The sequence below is a fragment of the Urocitellus parryii genome, chromosome 5, assembly GCF_045843805.1.
Source record: "Urocitellus parryii isolate mUroPar1 chromosome 5, mUroPar1.hap1, whole genome shotgun sequence".
NCBI classification, from domain to species: domain Eukaryota; kingdom Metazoa; phylum Chordata; class Mammalia; order Rodentia; family Sciuridae; genus Urocitellus; species Urocitellus parryii.
The window spans coordinates 176522558-176537313 of NC_135535.1; the positions used below are offsets into that span (position 1 = coordinate 176522558).

General features: G+C 36.0%; 1 protein-coding gene across 1 annotated transcript in view; it reads left to right on the top strand.

Annotated features, from left to right (window-relative positions):
- The window catches only part of Marchf5 (membrane associated ring-CH-type finger 5), a 36830-nt gene that overhangs the window by 3655 nt on the left and 18419 nt on the right, over positions 1-14756 (top strand). The window contains exon 2 of the mRNA XM_026397365.2: positions 10628-10830. Within this exon, the coding sequence (XP_026253150.1) occupies positions 10628-10830 (203 nt within the window). The remainder of the gene's footprint in view (positions 1-10627; positions 10831-14756) is intronic.

Here is a 14756-nt window from a genome sequence, read left to right on the forward strand (position 1 = left end):
ATTAGAACAACTTCACATTCTCTTTGTTAGATGACATTTTTTTTCCTCAGTCATATCACCATCTCATTTTGACAATTACAGACAAATACCTGGAATTGAAAACCATTAGTTCATTATATTTACTTCCATCTATGAGTAAAAAGTAGAAACATTACCTATAAAAACTCCATTGACCACTATCCCTATTCTCAAGTCTTCTCAACCCCACTCTAATATCATAAAGTCAATTTTTATTCTCCAGTCTTCTGATTAATACTTTTGTATATAAAAGTATTAGCATGCCGTTTTTTTCCCTTAATCCATTTCCCTGTTAAGACATTTAGGTTATTGTTTCATCTTATCTCTGTATAATTTGACTTTCATTTCCCTTTCCTGTCCTTAGCTGTACTAATGTATCCCAAAGGTCACCAATAATTTCTTAAATCAGTATAGTGAAGATTTTTTATTTGTCCTCACATCCTTGACATGTATGTAATAGAAATGAAGCTGATAGCACCTCCTCCCCATTCCCCTGTCCCAGTACTGGATATTGAACTCAGGGGCACTCAAATACTGAGCTACATCCCCAACTGTTTTTATTTTTGAGAATGGGTTTCATTGAGTTGTCTAGGCTGGCCTCAAACTTGTGATCCTCCTGCCTTGGCCTCTTAGGTAGCTAGGTTTGCTTCATCATGGCTGGCTTCCTTTTACTTCTTGAAACTATGTTTTATTATACCATTCTGTTTCTTTTGCTTTTTCTTCTTGTCTCATCTTTTCTTTAATTCTTAAGTGTGGCTCAGTCCTTTGCATTTATCTTTCTGAAAAGGTATGCTATCTTGCTTCTATCTCTATTTGAGTGAGCTCTCAGATCTATCTTTATTTCTGACCTCTTTCCTTCATTCCACTCAGTACCTCATTTCTAGCTACCCAGTGGACATTTCTGTTTGTGTATAATACAGTATTACCATTTATCTAAAACAAACTGATTCTTCCCCAACTTTTACTTATCTTTACTTCTCAATTTTTAATCTTTGATATGGCCATTCTTCTAGTTCACCAGCTATAAAACCTAAGCCTGTTTTTTTTTTTTTCTTCTTTCCAAATTTACTCACTTATCAAATAGTGTAGGTTCCCTGCCCCACTACCCTGGCACCAGTTTTTCTCTTTGTTCACTTTGGCTTAGTTGCACCACAATTGGCCAAGACTTGGTTATCATCCCATTTCCATATTTGAAAATCTACCAGTCTCTGTCACTGATAAGAACAGAACTCTAAACTTTCAAAAGCCTAATGTATCCTTGCATTTTCATTGTCGCCTGAATTTATCTTGCTATTTCAATCTCAGTTTTGCTTTGGATGCCTTCTTCCCTCTTAACACCTGGCCATTTCTTACCACATCTTTAGAATTTAGCTCAAATCATCACATTGATGCCTCATACAGCTACCCCATTTAGAGTTAATAATAATGTGTGTCCATAGAACCATTATTCATTTATTATAGTATGTCATTGTATATGCACATGTGTGTACCACCACCCTCCCACCCCCAATGCTGGGGATTGAACCTGGAGCCTTGTGCATGCTAGGTAAGTGTTCTACCACAGAATCACATCCCCAGGCCTTATTTATTTTTTCACATCACATGTCTTAAAGCATTCCACACACAACACACCCTCTACCACCATTTCCACATGTGTTTAACTGGAAATTCTTTTGAGAACAGAAACTGCCTATATTTCTTTTCCTATTTTACCACACAGACTTAGTATATATGAGACATTCTTTTGGGGGGGAGGGGGTTTGCTGAGGATTGAACACAAGGGGCACTCAAACCACTGAGCCATATTCCCATCCCTATTTTGTATTCTATTTAGAGACAGGGTCTTGCCGAGTTGCTTAATGCCTTGCAGTTGCTGAGGCTGGCTTTGAACTTGAGGTCCTCCTGCCTCAGCTTCCACAGCCACTGGGATTACAGGAGTGTGCCACCGCACCCAGCCACAGGAGACGTTCTTTTGAATCACAGTATGGTTTTTTTTTTTTACCTCTCATGTCCATCTCATTCTCTTTCCTTCTCAGGACTTGGTATTGAACCCAAAGCATTCTGCTTCTGAGCTACATCTCTATGTCCTTTTTAGAATTTTATTTTGGAACAAGGTCTTGCTAGATTGTTCAGGCTGGACTTGAACTTGCAATCATGCCCCAGCCTCTTGAGTCATTGGGATTAAAAGGGTATACCACCACACCCAGCTCTTTCCATTCTTTATGACATTATCAGTGCTTAGAATAATCTTGTAGAAACAACTTTTAAAAAAAATCATCTAATTTGCTCAAAACCTTCTGTATTTTCTTATTTATTAAGTTCAAATTCTTTAGCCTAATCTTTAGGATGTCCCACTATCTCATCATTATTCACATTTATTTATCATACTCCCTTTTATGTTTAAGATATTCAGCCAGGCATGGTGGCACATGACTGTAATCCTAGCAACTTGGGAGACTGAGGCAGGAAGATTGCAAGTTTAAGGCTAGCTTTAGCAATTTAGCAAGACCGTGTCTAAAAATAAAAAGACTGGGGATGTAGCTTGGTGATAATTGCCCCTAGGTCCAATCTCCGTGAGCACATGGCTAGCATTGACTACCTTTAAATGCCTTTCTTCTCTTTATGAAGACTTATAAGTCTTTTGCCCAAGCCAACTGGTTTGCTCACTTTTCTTCAAACACATGGTGTTCTTTTGAACATCTTATTTCAAAGTTCTACCCATTCTTCAAAGAACCTTATTTATAAAGGTTCTACCTTATAAAGTTTTTCTGACCATTTCAGCCAGAGTACTTTCCCCTGTTCTCCAGGATTATGTAGCAGTTCCTCTCTGGTGCCTTCTAATTCTACATGCCACAGTTCACATAGAAGTTGATAATATTTACATGGCACTTCGGAGTAAACTGGAAGGAATTTGGATTTCTGGAGGAAGCTCCATATGGCTGCTTAAAAGTACCCTGGCAAAAATGAAACACATAATTTCTTGAACTAGGTGTAATATTCTAAGAAATGGAAATTTTTTTTCTCAGAATACACATATGGCAGCATGGTACAATTAAAAAAAAAAATAGTGTTTTGGAGGCCTAGGGTTGGATTCATGCCTCTCTGTTTATTGTGTTGCCTTGAACAGATCCCTTAACTTTTTTAGGCTTTTGCGTCCTTCTTTAAGATAGAACTAGTTGTGTTTTCAGAGTTGTGAAGATCAGAAATAAAGGGAACACATGAATATACACACAACAAGTTACTGCTTTCATTGTGATATATTTTCCTTCAGCTTTGCACTCTGGTAATGTGTCACGATTGTGATTCTATCTCTTTGATAGATTCAGATTCTTTAACTTTCATTCTACTTGGACAAATAACATGGAAGGGATTTTTGGTCTACAATATAATTTCCTGCTCCAGAATACATGAGATGTGAATTTTTTAATCCTGAATAAGACAAGCAATGTGTAATGTTTTCCATTGTTGAATAGGGCCTTCTTTGCATTATCCAGAGTGCACATCTCTAAGTCTGTTCTGAATTAAGGACTGCTAGTTTTCTTTCCCTAAAGGAGTCATGCAAGTACATTGTTATAACACCATATATAATGTAACAGAAACAATTTCAAGCTTGTTCCTCTCTCCTGTATTCTAGAATGTATTATGCTACACTCCAGTTTATCACAGTGAATTCTGGGGCAGGAGCCTGTGATTTTCCAAATCTTTCTAATAATCTAAAATAAACACTTGTAATTTGAGTCTACAGAGATAAGGCATTCCTGCCAGCTGTTTTTTAGATAATCATACTTATTTTCCTTAGTTAATTTATTTGCCCGTAAAGAGCCATTTTATTAATAATTTTATTTATTAATAATCCCAAGCATTTGTCTTTATACTTTAAAAAAATTATGATTAACTTCATCAGATAAACTGGTTGAGTCACAAATGAACCCTATAAAGTAAGATTGTCTTTGTTATTTATTTATCTTTTTCCTACTGGTTGGTAATATCTAGCTTGCTTTTTTTGCACATGGTACTGGGGATTTAACCCAGGAGTGCACTAACACTGTGTTACACCCCCAGCCCCCCCCCTTTTTTTTTCTCTTTCAAGACAGGGTCTCACTAAATATCTGAGGTTTTATAAACCTTGTATGTATCTCAAATTTATAATCCTCCTGCCTCAACCTCTGGAGGACTGGGATTACAGGTATGGGCTGCCTGTAATATCTGAGGGGCTGTAGTATCTGAAGTAATAAAACCTTTCTGCTCCAACAACATTGGTCCATGAACATATGCTTATTTCCATCTCTAATCTTGTATATTGCTGTTTTTCTTAAGTATCCTTTTTCTTTCCAGTCAGCTTGTATGCTCATCTGTGGTTATCTACTTTACATGAGATTCATGAGACTTAAATGGTTTTATCCTATATTTCTTACTCTCATCACATTTTTGTATTACTTATGATTTCTAATGCCTTTTCTTAGCATTTAATGTTTTATGTGGTGGACTTGTTTGATCCTTGTATGCACATTTTTTTCTTAACTAGACTATAAGTTTTGTAAATATTGTTTCTTGTGGCAACAGATACTCAAGTTGATTAGAAATTAAATAATCTTAGATTTAAGGTGACCAAGCCGTATACATTCCTTAAACATATATAAACTTTGCTATTCAGAGGGATTATAGCCAGGCTCAGTGGCACATGCCTATAATCCCAGCTATTCAGGAGTCTGAGGCAGGAGGATTACAAATTCAAGGCCAGCTTCAATAATTTAGCAAGACACTGTCTCAAAAAAGAAAGAAAGAAAGAACTGGGGATGTATGATGTAGCGAAGTGGTAGAATGCCACTGGGCTGAATCCCCAGCACCAAAATATAAAAGGATGACAGGTTATACATGCACATTAGTGATATTTGCAATATCAGTAAGCCTATACATTTATTCTAAAGATGTTTTGCTTGTTTATCTTTTTTCAGTACTCAGATCAAACCCAGGGCCTGGCATATGCTAAGCAAGTGCTCTATCACTGAGCTACACCCCAGCCCTTTATTTTTTTAATATTAAGGCTATATCTTGAGGCTATACTGGACTTGAATTTAGATTCCTCCTATCTCAGCCTCTGCAGCAGCTGGAATTACAGGTGTGTGCCACCATGTCCAGCAGGGATAATGTTCTTTAGATATGTCTCCTTTAGTTGGGTTTATTGGGGTTTTTATTTTTATGTATTTGTTTTGTTTTGTACTGGAGATTGAACCCAGGGACCCCACCACTGAGCTATATCCCTCAGTCCCATTTTTTGTTTTATTTATTTGGTACCAGGGATTGAATCCAGTGCTGCTTAACCACTGAGTCACGTCCCCAGGCCTATTTTGTATTTTATCTAGAGACAGGGTCTCACCAAGTTGCTTAGGACCTTGCAAGTTGCTGAGGCTGGCTTTGAACTTTTGGTCCTCCAGTCTCAGCTTCCTGAGCCATTGGGATCATAGGCATGCACCACCTGGCCTAGCCAATTTTTTATTTTGAGACAGAATCTCGCTAAATTGCTAAAGCTAGCCTCAAACTTGCCATCTTCCTGCCTCAGTCTCCTGAGTCAGTGGAATTACAGTATGTGCCACTGTGCCCAGTTATTTTCTTATCTTCATACAATAATAGTGATTTGTTCTTTGATCTCTAAGCTAATCATGATACTTTGTATATCTTCCTTTATTCCACTGTGCTCCAACTTGGTGGATGACATGATGTGGGAGTAAATGGTGTATTTATCAGCAAGCAGGGGGCATTTAGAGGAGCAAGTGAAAGAAAGAAGAATGAAAAAAAACACATTGAAAGAGTTTGAATGAATGTCTTAAGTAATGTTAGGTGGGGCATGTTGAAAAATTGGGAGATAACAAAAAATCCAGGATTTTTTCCACTGAATACCAAGTTGCCAAGTAGAATGGTAAGAAAATTGCATCTATAAATTCTAGGCATAGATGTAAAGTTGACATGATCATTGCCATCATAATCAATGTTATTGCCAGTGTATTTGGAGATTATATATATGCTAGGTAATTTTTTTTACCAGAGAGCAAACCCAGAGGCATTAATCACCTAGTCACATTCCCATCCCTTTTTATTTTTTGAGACAGGATCTCACTAAGTTGCTAAGGGCCTCACTAAGTTGCTGAGGCTAGCCTTGAACTTATTGTGATTCTCCTGCCTTAGCCTCCCAATTGCTGGGATTACAGCCATGCACCACTATACTTGTGTGCCAGATAATTCTTAAGCAGTTTCTTTAGCATATATTTAGTTTTTTAAAGTAGGGGACCTTAAAATAAAAACCTTTTGGGGAAGGGGTGGTATGGTACTAGGGTTGGACACAGGTATGCTCTACTACTGAGGTACATCCCCAGCCCTTTTTATTTCTATTACTTATTTTGAAATAGGGTTTTAGTAAGTTGCTGAAGCTGGCCTTGAATTTGTAATCTTCCTGCCTCCGCCTCCAGAGTTGCTAGGATTATAGACATACTCCACTGCACCCAGCAAAATCAAACCATTTTTATCCTGAAAACTCCTTTGGCAGTCTGATTGAGCCTATGGGTTCCTTCTCAGAATGTTTTTGAAAGAATAAAACAATATATATGCTTAGGAATTAAACCAATTATAGTAAAATACAGCTATCAAAATATTAAAAATCTGTATAGTAATATGAGCTGTAACACATTCAAATACAAGATTTATCAGTCTAATAACTGATTTCAAATTAATGATGGGCCAAGTATTATTTTGGGATTTGTGCAGCTGTAAAATAATATGAAAATTTCTGGTTGCTTCATGTACTAATTTCTAATTGCTGTACTGCAGATAGTTTGCTTGATTCATCATTGAAGAAAAGAGCTAAATCTTATTTAGAGTTTAGTGAAAATAAACATCTAATATTTTTCCTACCAAATTTACCAACCCTCTTAAAGTTTTCATTGAACCCAGTTGGGGCCAGAGCTCAATGATAAGAGCACTTGTTTAGCATGTGCCAGGCCCTGGGTTCAATCCCCAGCATCACAAAACATAAACAAACTTTGGCTTTACAACAACTTTGTGAAAGAGATTCTATCATTAAACATATAACAAGTGGTAAACCAGGATTGAATCTAGGCAATCTGGTTCAAAAGACTTGTTTTACATCCATCAACCCATTATTATTTTACTTCTTTTTTTTTTTAAGAGGGAGAGGGAGAGAGAGAATTTTAATATTTATTTTTTTTTTTTAGTTTTTGGCAGACACAACATCTTTGTTTGTGTGTGGTGCTGAGGATCGAACTCGTACCACACGCATGCCAGGCGAGCGCGCTACCGCTTGAGCCACATCCCCAGCCCATTATTTTACTTTTAACATAAATTTAAATTCAAGTGATAGAAGTAACAAAAAAATCTGTAAGGGGCCAAATTGTAATTCAGCAGTATATCTTAATACGGGGAGGCCAGACACATCACTGAAACAAACCTCACGTACCAGGCATGTTTACATTTTATTTTAGTTTAGGTAGTATTTTTTGAAAAGTTACATTTTCAGAGACTCGATTTTTACAAACAGATTTTTCCAAAAATAAAACTCAGTGTAGATTCTCAAAACTCACAAACACCAATTGGTTTAGAAATGTCTGGTAGTCAGCAAGTAAGTAGAGTCCTGCTCAAGCCAGTTTCATATTACAAGTAATGATGAGATTATATATATATTAGGTAAATTCCAATTCTAGAGTATTAGAAACTACCATTATTATTCTCAACTGTATTGACAATTACAGTATTGCTGAATTGTACATGATACATTTTCTTTGGTGACTTTATCAATACCATAGGACAACTATACAGGTCTGGATTAACTTAGTATTTAATGTAATTTTTAATAGATGCTATAATAGGAAAGCCTCCACATGTGCTGAATATAATGGCAAGGGGTGGGGGAACCCCTTGCTAAATCACTACTAAAATCTCTAACAAATGTATAATTCAACTCAGCTTTACTAGCGAAATATTTATATGTTATCTCCAATTCCCCATCAGGTCTGTGATTAAAGATAATAAACAAAGAGAGGCTGGGGATGTGGCTTAGTGGTAGATCACTTGCCTAACATGCACAAGGACCTGAAAGCAATTCCCAGCATTGCAAAAATAAAATAAAAAATAAATGAAGAAACTAACACCTGGGTATTTGTCAATTTTTCTGGAAGACTGTTTTATATAAACTCAAAATCAAAGTCCAGGTTCTTGAACTAGCTAGAATGTCCTGAACTCAGTCTTTTCCAAAAACTAGTTTAGCATTTTTTCCTTTTAAAAAAAGAAAAATTTAAGCATTTTACTTGCTGTTAAATTTAAAAACCAAATAGTTTTTGTTTATAGTTAAGTGGAATTTAACCCAAATTTATCATATCACTTTCCTAAAACTTTTTTTCCTGTCTTCATATCCTTTCTAGTTTCATAAAATTTTAAATTTTTATAGTAAAATGGAATTTCATTTTCATATTATGGAGAGTTAAGAAGACTTAGAAAGGGAAGAAATAATGAAAAAGTGAAGACAGACTTAGAGCAGGACCTCTGAAACTTTAGATATAGGATCACCTGAGAAATGCATCTAAAGAGTTTCTGATTCTGTAGTTCTGGGGGGTGGGTCTGATAATCCCATTTCTAACAAGTTCAAGTAATGCTTATGAATCAATCACATTGACCTTTGAGAGACATTGGAGAGAAGAAGGACAAAAAATAAAGAAAAAAGAGAAACTCTTAAAAGTTTGGTCAGAAATTTATAACCTCTTTTTTCCTTTGCAGGGGATGAACTTTGAAGGGTTTTGGGTTTTTTTTTTTTTTTTGTGTGTGTGTGTGTGTGTGTGTGTGTGTGTGTGTTTGGTTTTTGTTGTTGTTGTTGTTGTTGTTTTGATACTGAGGATTGAACCCAGGGGCGCTTAACCTCTGAGCCATATCCCCAGCCCTCTTTTTTTGTGGAGGGAGGGAACTGGGGATTGAACTCAGGTACACTTTATACTGAGCCACATTCCCAGCCCTATTTTGTATTTTTTATTTAGAGACAGCGTCTCGCTAAGTTACTTAGGACTTTGCTAAATTGCTGAGGCAGGCTTTGAACTTGAAGTCTTCCTGCCTTAGCCTCCGGAGCCACTGGGTTTACAGGCGTGCGCCACCACACCTGGCTATGATCACATTTTAAAAGAAAAATGAAAGTAACATGAAGGCCAAAACAGCTTAGCTGAAGTGGGTCAGAGTGCTAAACAAATGTTATTCAGTTTGAAAGCTGAATAAAATTATAGTTTTGAGTATTATTGCCATGGGTTCAGTTCATCATTTTCCCTGTTCTATTCCTGTTGTTCAAAAACTGGAGACCTTACACATCTTTGGTAGCTGACTGTACAGTCTTTATCTCTGAGCATAGTTTAAGTTTGTAGTTCTGATAGAAGCCACTTATCTAACTAAGTAAAAATTGTGCAGTAGGTAATAAGCTTTAATTTGCAGTTTCCATTTTCAAAAACTTTTTAATGGATGAAGGGGGGGAAGAGAATGGTCTCATTGAATTGAACTGTATTTACCCTAGTGAAAATCAATGTCAAAACTTGTGTTAATTGGGAGAAAAAAAATAATAAGGAATTGTAGCCTTATCCTACAAGAAAGAAAAATCAGACTTTATAAAGTACCTTTAAAGAAAAGTGAAAAAAGTTTTTGAATTAATCAATGCAATAGGTTTTTTTTAAAAAACATAAGCATCTCCAACTTAAAATTTCTAGATTTGAAATATAAATAATATAATTCCAGAAAAAGGAAAACCAAACATACCTACAATGGAAACATGTAGACTAGTCCCAAATTTATCATCACTACATTTTTTCCTGTCTTCTTATCCTTTGTAGTTTCATAAATTTTTCAACATTATAGTTATACTTTACCAAAAAGGGAAAATAGTGGGGTTTTTTTCCCTTAGTTGAAAATTGAATGAAATTATGTGAAATCATTTGTGTAACACTTTTTTTTTTTTTTTTCCAAATTCAAGAGGTTGGTGTTAGCCAGACATGCTGGCACATGCCTATAATCACAGCTTTGGGAAGTTGAGGCAGGAGGAGGACCATAAATTTGAGGCCAACTTGGGAAACTTTTTAGGGCTAGGAGTATATTCAGTGGTAGAGGGCCCAAGTTCAATCCTCATTACCCGCTGCCCCCCACACACACACACACAAAAAAACACACAAATACACAGAAGAGGTTAGTGTTACAATAGGGAGAACACTAAATCTCACATATTCCTGTGTTTACCAGTCCTTAAAGAACTATCCTGTCTTATGTAAAACAAAAGCAGCTTAAGGGTTGTCTCTTTGAACTCTGGTTCACTGGTGAGAGTGAAGAATTTCTAGAAAGATGGAGGAAATTACATAATAACAAATTTCAGAAAAAAGATGCTATAGAAGATGATGAGGAAAAACAAAAATTAAAGACGTTCTACTGGGAATATACTGATTGTTCTGTATTCATAGTCTTTCAGCAGGATTGAGGTTCTATCATATAACAAAGTAGGTTCATCCCCTTAAGTAAGCGGTACAGTGTTGAAGAGACTGAAATCCTAAAAATAAACATCATTTTCTCTCTTAATTTACAGAAGTTGCTGGGTTTGTTTTGCCACTGATGAAGATGATAGAACAGCTGAATGGGTGAGACCATGCAGGTGCCGAGGATCTACCAAATGGGTTCATCAGGCTTGTCTGCAGCGCTGGGTTGATGAAAAACAAAGAGGAAACAGTACAGCCAGAGTGGCATGCCCTCAGTGCAATGCTGAATACTTAATAGTTTTTCCAAAGTTGGGTAAGAATGTCTTTAAAAATAACATTTGATGTTATTACATAACTCTATGAGCTCAAATTTATTTTTTTTAATATTTATTTTTTAGTTGTAGTTGGACACATTACCTTTATTTTATTTATTTATTTTTATGTGGTGCTTAGGATCATACTCAGGGCCTTGCACGTGCTAGACAAGCACTCTACTGCTGAGCCACAACCGTAGCCCCTCAGATTTATTTTTAAATGACCCATCTTGGCATTCTGGGATTTTTTACAATCCCTTTCTGTTATTTCTTCTCTAAATGTCAGACATTTGTTTTGCTAACAGTTGACAGCATCCTTGATATATGACCAAATCATTCCTTTATCTATGTGTTAACTATTTTCATGTGGTTGAGAGGAAAAGGAACATGAATATCTAATTGTGTAAATATTATCAAATAACAATTGTGTAAATATTATCAAATAACAAAGCTATAATAAAAAGCTGACTTAAAGAACCACATTCTCTGAAGAAAGTTGTTAAAAGAGAAAGAAAGCAGTTCTTTCTAATACTTCTCCTTAATTATTTTGTTAAGGAATAAATGTAGGGAAATTAAAGATTTAATAAGATATTGAGTTAAATTTATGTTTGGAATCCAATTATATGGTTGTCTTTCTTGAAAACTGCTATCTCTTTCTGGGAATTGGCAGTCAAGGAATAACCAAAGGTCTTTGAGAATGGGGCAAGCATGGAAAAAGTATAGCAGACTGCTTAAAAGAAGCTGTAACTAAGGATAATATTTAGTGAACCTATTCCAGTATAGCTATACATTTATGAGCTGGTATCATTCTTTGGTGTTTATGCCATGATAACTGGTAATTGCTTTTGATATCACCCTTAGTTATAACCAAGAGGTATAGAAAGACAGTCTGGATTCTGGGAAGGTCCAAAGGAAAGAATGACTTTGGGGAGGGATTGGGGAAATTAGAAATTATTAGATATATTGTTTTTTTTTTTTTAAAAACTTTTTTTTTTTTTTTTTAGAGAGAGAGAATTTTTTTTTTTTAATATTTATTTTTTAGTTCTCGGCGGACACAACATCTTTGTTGGTATGTGGTGCTGAGGATTGAACCCGGGCCGCACGCATGCCAGGCGAGCGCGCTACCGCTTGAGCCACATCCCCAGCCCCTAGATATATTGGTTTTTGTAAGTGTCGTTCCTACTGAAATCAAACCATATTTTTTTTAAATGAGGTATTATAAATGCAGATAATGAAATACTTTTTTTATGAAATGCTTTTCTAATGCAAGAAGATTATTAATGAGGGCAATTTCCCTTATTGTTTTTCCTCTAACATGATGCATAAGAAGAAATTATAGCTTCATACGAAAAGAAAGTTAAGTAATGGGAAAAAGAGTATTCTCAAATATTTGAAATTTTTGGACCCATGATAGGTCTTCACAATCATCACCAATTTTAGATAAACACAAAGGAATGACCTAAAATATTTACATTATAAAATCAAAACAGTATTGCAAAAAACTTGAACATTAGTAAAAGGCAGTTATTGCTTTAGTCTCTCACCATGTTTATATCTGGCTTACAAAGTCAGAGTTAGATTTTCATACTTAACCCAGGGTTTTTTTCTTACTCTTTTATTTCTACTAAATGAGATAAGCTTACCTTTTAGTTATGTTATTAGAAAAGTGGCAAATATAAGGTGATTCTTTTGGATGTTTTAGATATTCAGATGGTGAACATAAAAATTATTATAAGAATTATTATTAAAATCTACATGTGATGTTTGATCAGGTACTAAGTTGACAGATGTATGCCATTTAACAGGAAAGCTTAATATTCAGTTTGGAAGATGGTAGTGGGATAGATCTATCCTTTTGTTTGAGTTCAGTTTTAGGATATATGTTTTCAGGCAGTAATTGTGGGTTCTGGCTGGGAGCAAGGTTGTTCTGTTTTATTTTTGTGGTATTGGGGATTGGACCCAGGGGTGCTTTATACTGAGCTACATCCCCAGCCTTTTTAATTTTTTATTTTGAGACAAGGTCTCACTAAGTTCTGAGACTGGCCTTGAACTTGAGATCCTCCTACCTCAGCCTCCTGAGTTTCTGGAAGTACAGGCATGCATCACTGTACCCAACTTGAATGTGGTTTTAATTGATATCTTTCTACAACAAGGAAGGAAAATGCCTAGATGCTATGTGGAAAAGAGTGAAACTCTTTGGCTAGACCAAAGAGATTATCATGATTGGGTCTATATTATTTTATCCTTAAGAATTGTATTATTAGGGCTGGGGATGTAGCTCAGTGACAGTGCTTACCTAATATGCTTGAGGCCCTGGGTTCAAGCCCCAGTACTGGGGGGAAAAAAATGTTATTGCTGTGTGCAATGGTACATGCCTATAATTACAGTGATTCAGGAGACTGAGACAGGAGGATAGCAAGTCCAAGTCCAGCATGGGCAACTTGATAAGACCTTGTCTCAAAATGAAAAATCAAAAGGGCTGGGGAAGTTGCCCAGTGATAGAGTACCTCTGGGTTCAATCCCTAGTACCACTCCCCCCCCAAAAAAAATTGTGTATTTCATGCCAAATAATAGGTTCAAGCTATTCACTGTAGTGTATGTCATGTAGATAAAGCACTGAAACTATTTAAAATCATAGAAATATTTTACAGCAATGTCATAAAATTTAAATCTTGAGTCTGAATGCAAGATAGAGAAGCATAATCTGTATTTGCTGCTGCTTTTCTTTTTTCATGAAGATACCTGTTCAAGGATAATTTGAATTACATCATAATTTCCATTGTAGTCTTTTTAATACTGATTTATGAGGGAATATTGTTAAATGTCAGCTGTGGTCAGTAAATGAAGTCGTGTGAATTTGTTCTTAGCGAGTCTTCCTTGTTACCCCCATAATTAATGTCCTGGCTATATTGATCCCAGTATACCTTTTCAAGACAAGGTTTAAAAATAGTTATTGGATCAGAAAATCCCTCTCAATCATGTTTTTTGATAATCAGGATTAAAAATTTGGGGGACTGGGGGTGCTGGCTCCATGTTAGAGCACTTGCCTAGCATATTCAAGGGCCTGGTTCCATCCCCCCAAAAAAGTTCAAAAGTTGTCAGTTTTTCTTGATTTACATATTATAAATGGATATGCCAAAGGTTGATCCAAACTCAGTACACTGGTGGTTTCATGCAGCCATAAAACAAATACCTAAAAGCATAGATCTGTGGTAATTACTCTTCCTCACTATATAACACATTGTTATGGTTTAGATATGAGTTGTCCCCCAAAAGCTCCTTTGTTAATGCAGGAATGTTCAGAAGTAAAATGATTTCATTGTGAGAGTTGTAACCTAATCAGTCCATCATAGTTTGAATGGACTGGGTGGTAATTGTAGGCAGGTGGGGCATGGCTGGAGGAGAGAGTGTGCCCTCGAAGGGTTTATCTTCCCAGTGGCTTCTTCCCCTCTCCGCTTCCTAGCTGCTATACATGGAGCAGCTTCTCTCTGCCATGTCCATCCACCATGATGTGCTTACTTCCTCTGGGCTCACAGCAATGCACTTAGCCATCTGTGACTAAGACCTCTGAAACCATGAAGTTTCCCTTTTTTAAGTTGTACTTGTCAGGTACTTTGGTCACAGTGATGCAAAACTAACACAGACACATAAAATGTCCAGTTGTTATCATCTCTTAGAATTTTGCCAGTATATTGTTCTGTTTTTTGAGTATATTTGTCATTAGTTTTACAGCTGACAATAATTATACTTGTTTTGTTAAAAGAAGATCAAATACCTTGACTATAGTTTTAATCTTTGCTTCTAATGACAAAATTCATAAGAGAGACTAGGTTGATTTACTGGAGTGGTTGAAAATTATGTGAATACTTCAGTGGCTTGTTCCTATTGGTATATGTAATACAATGTATTGCAATACAATAGGAAC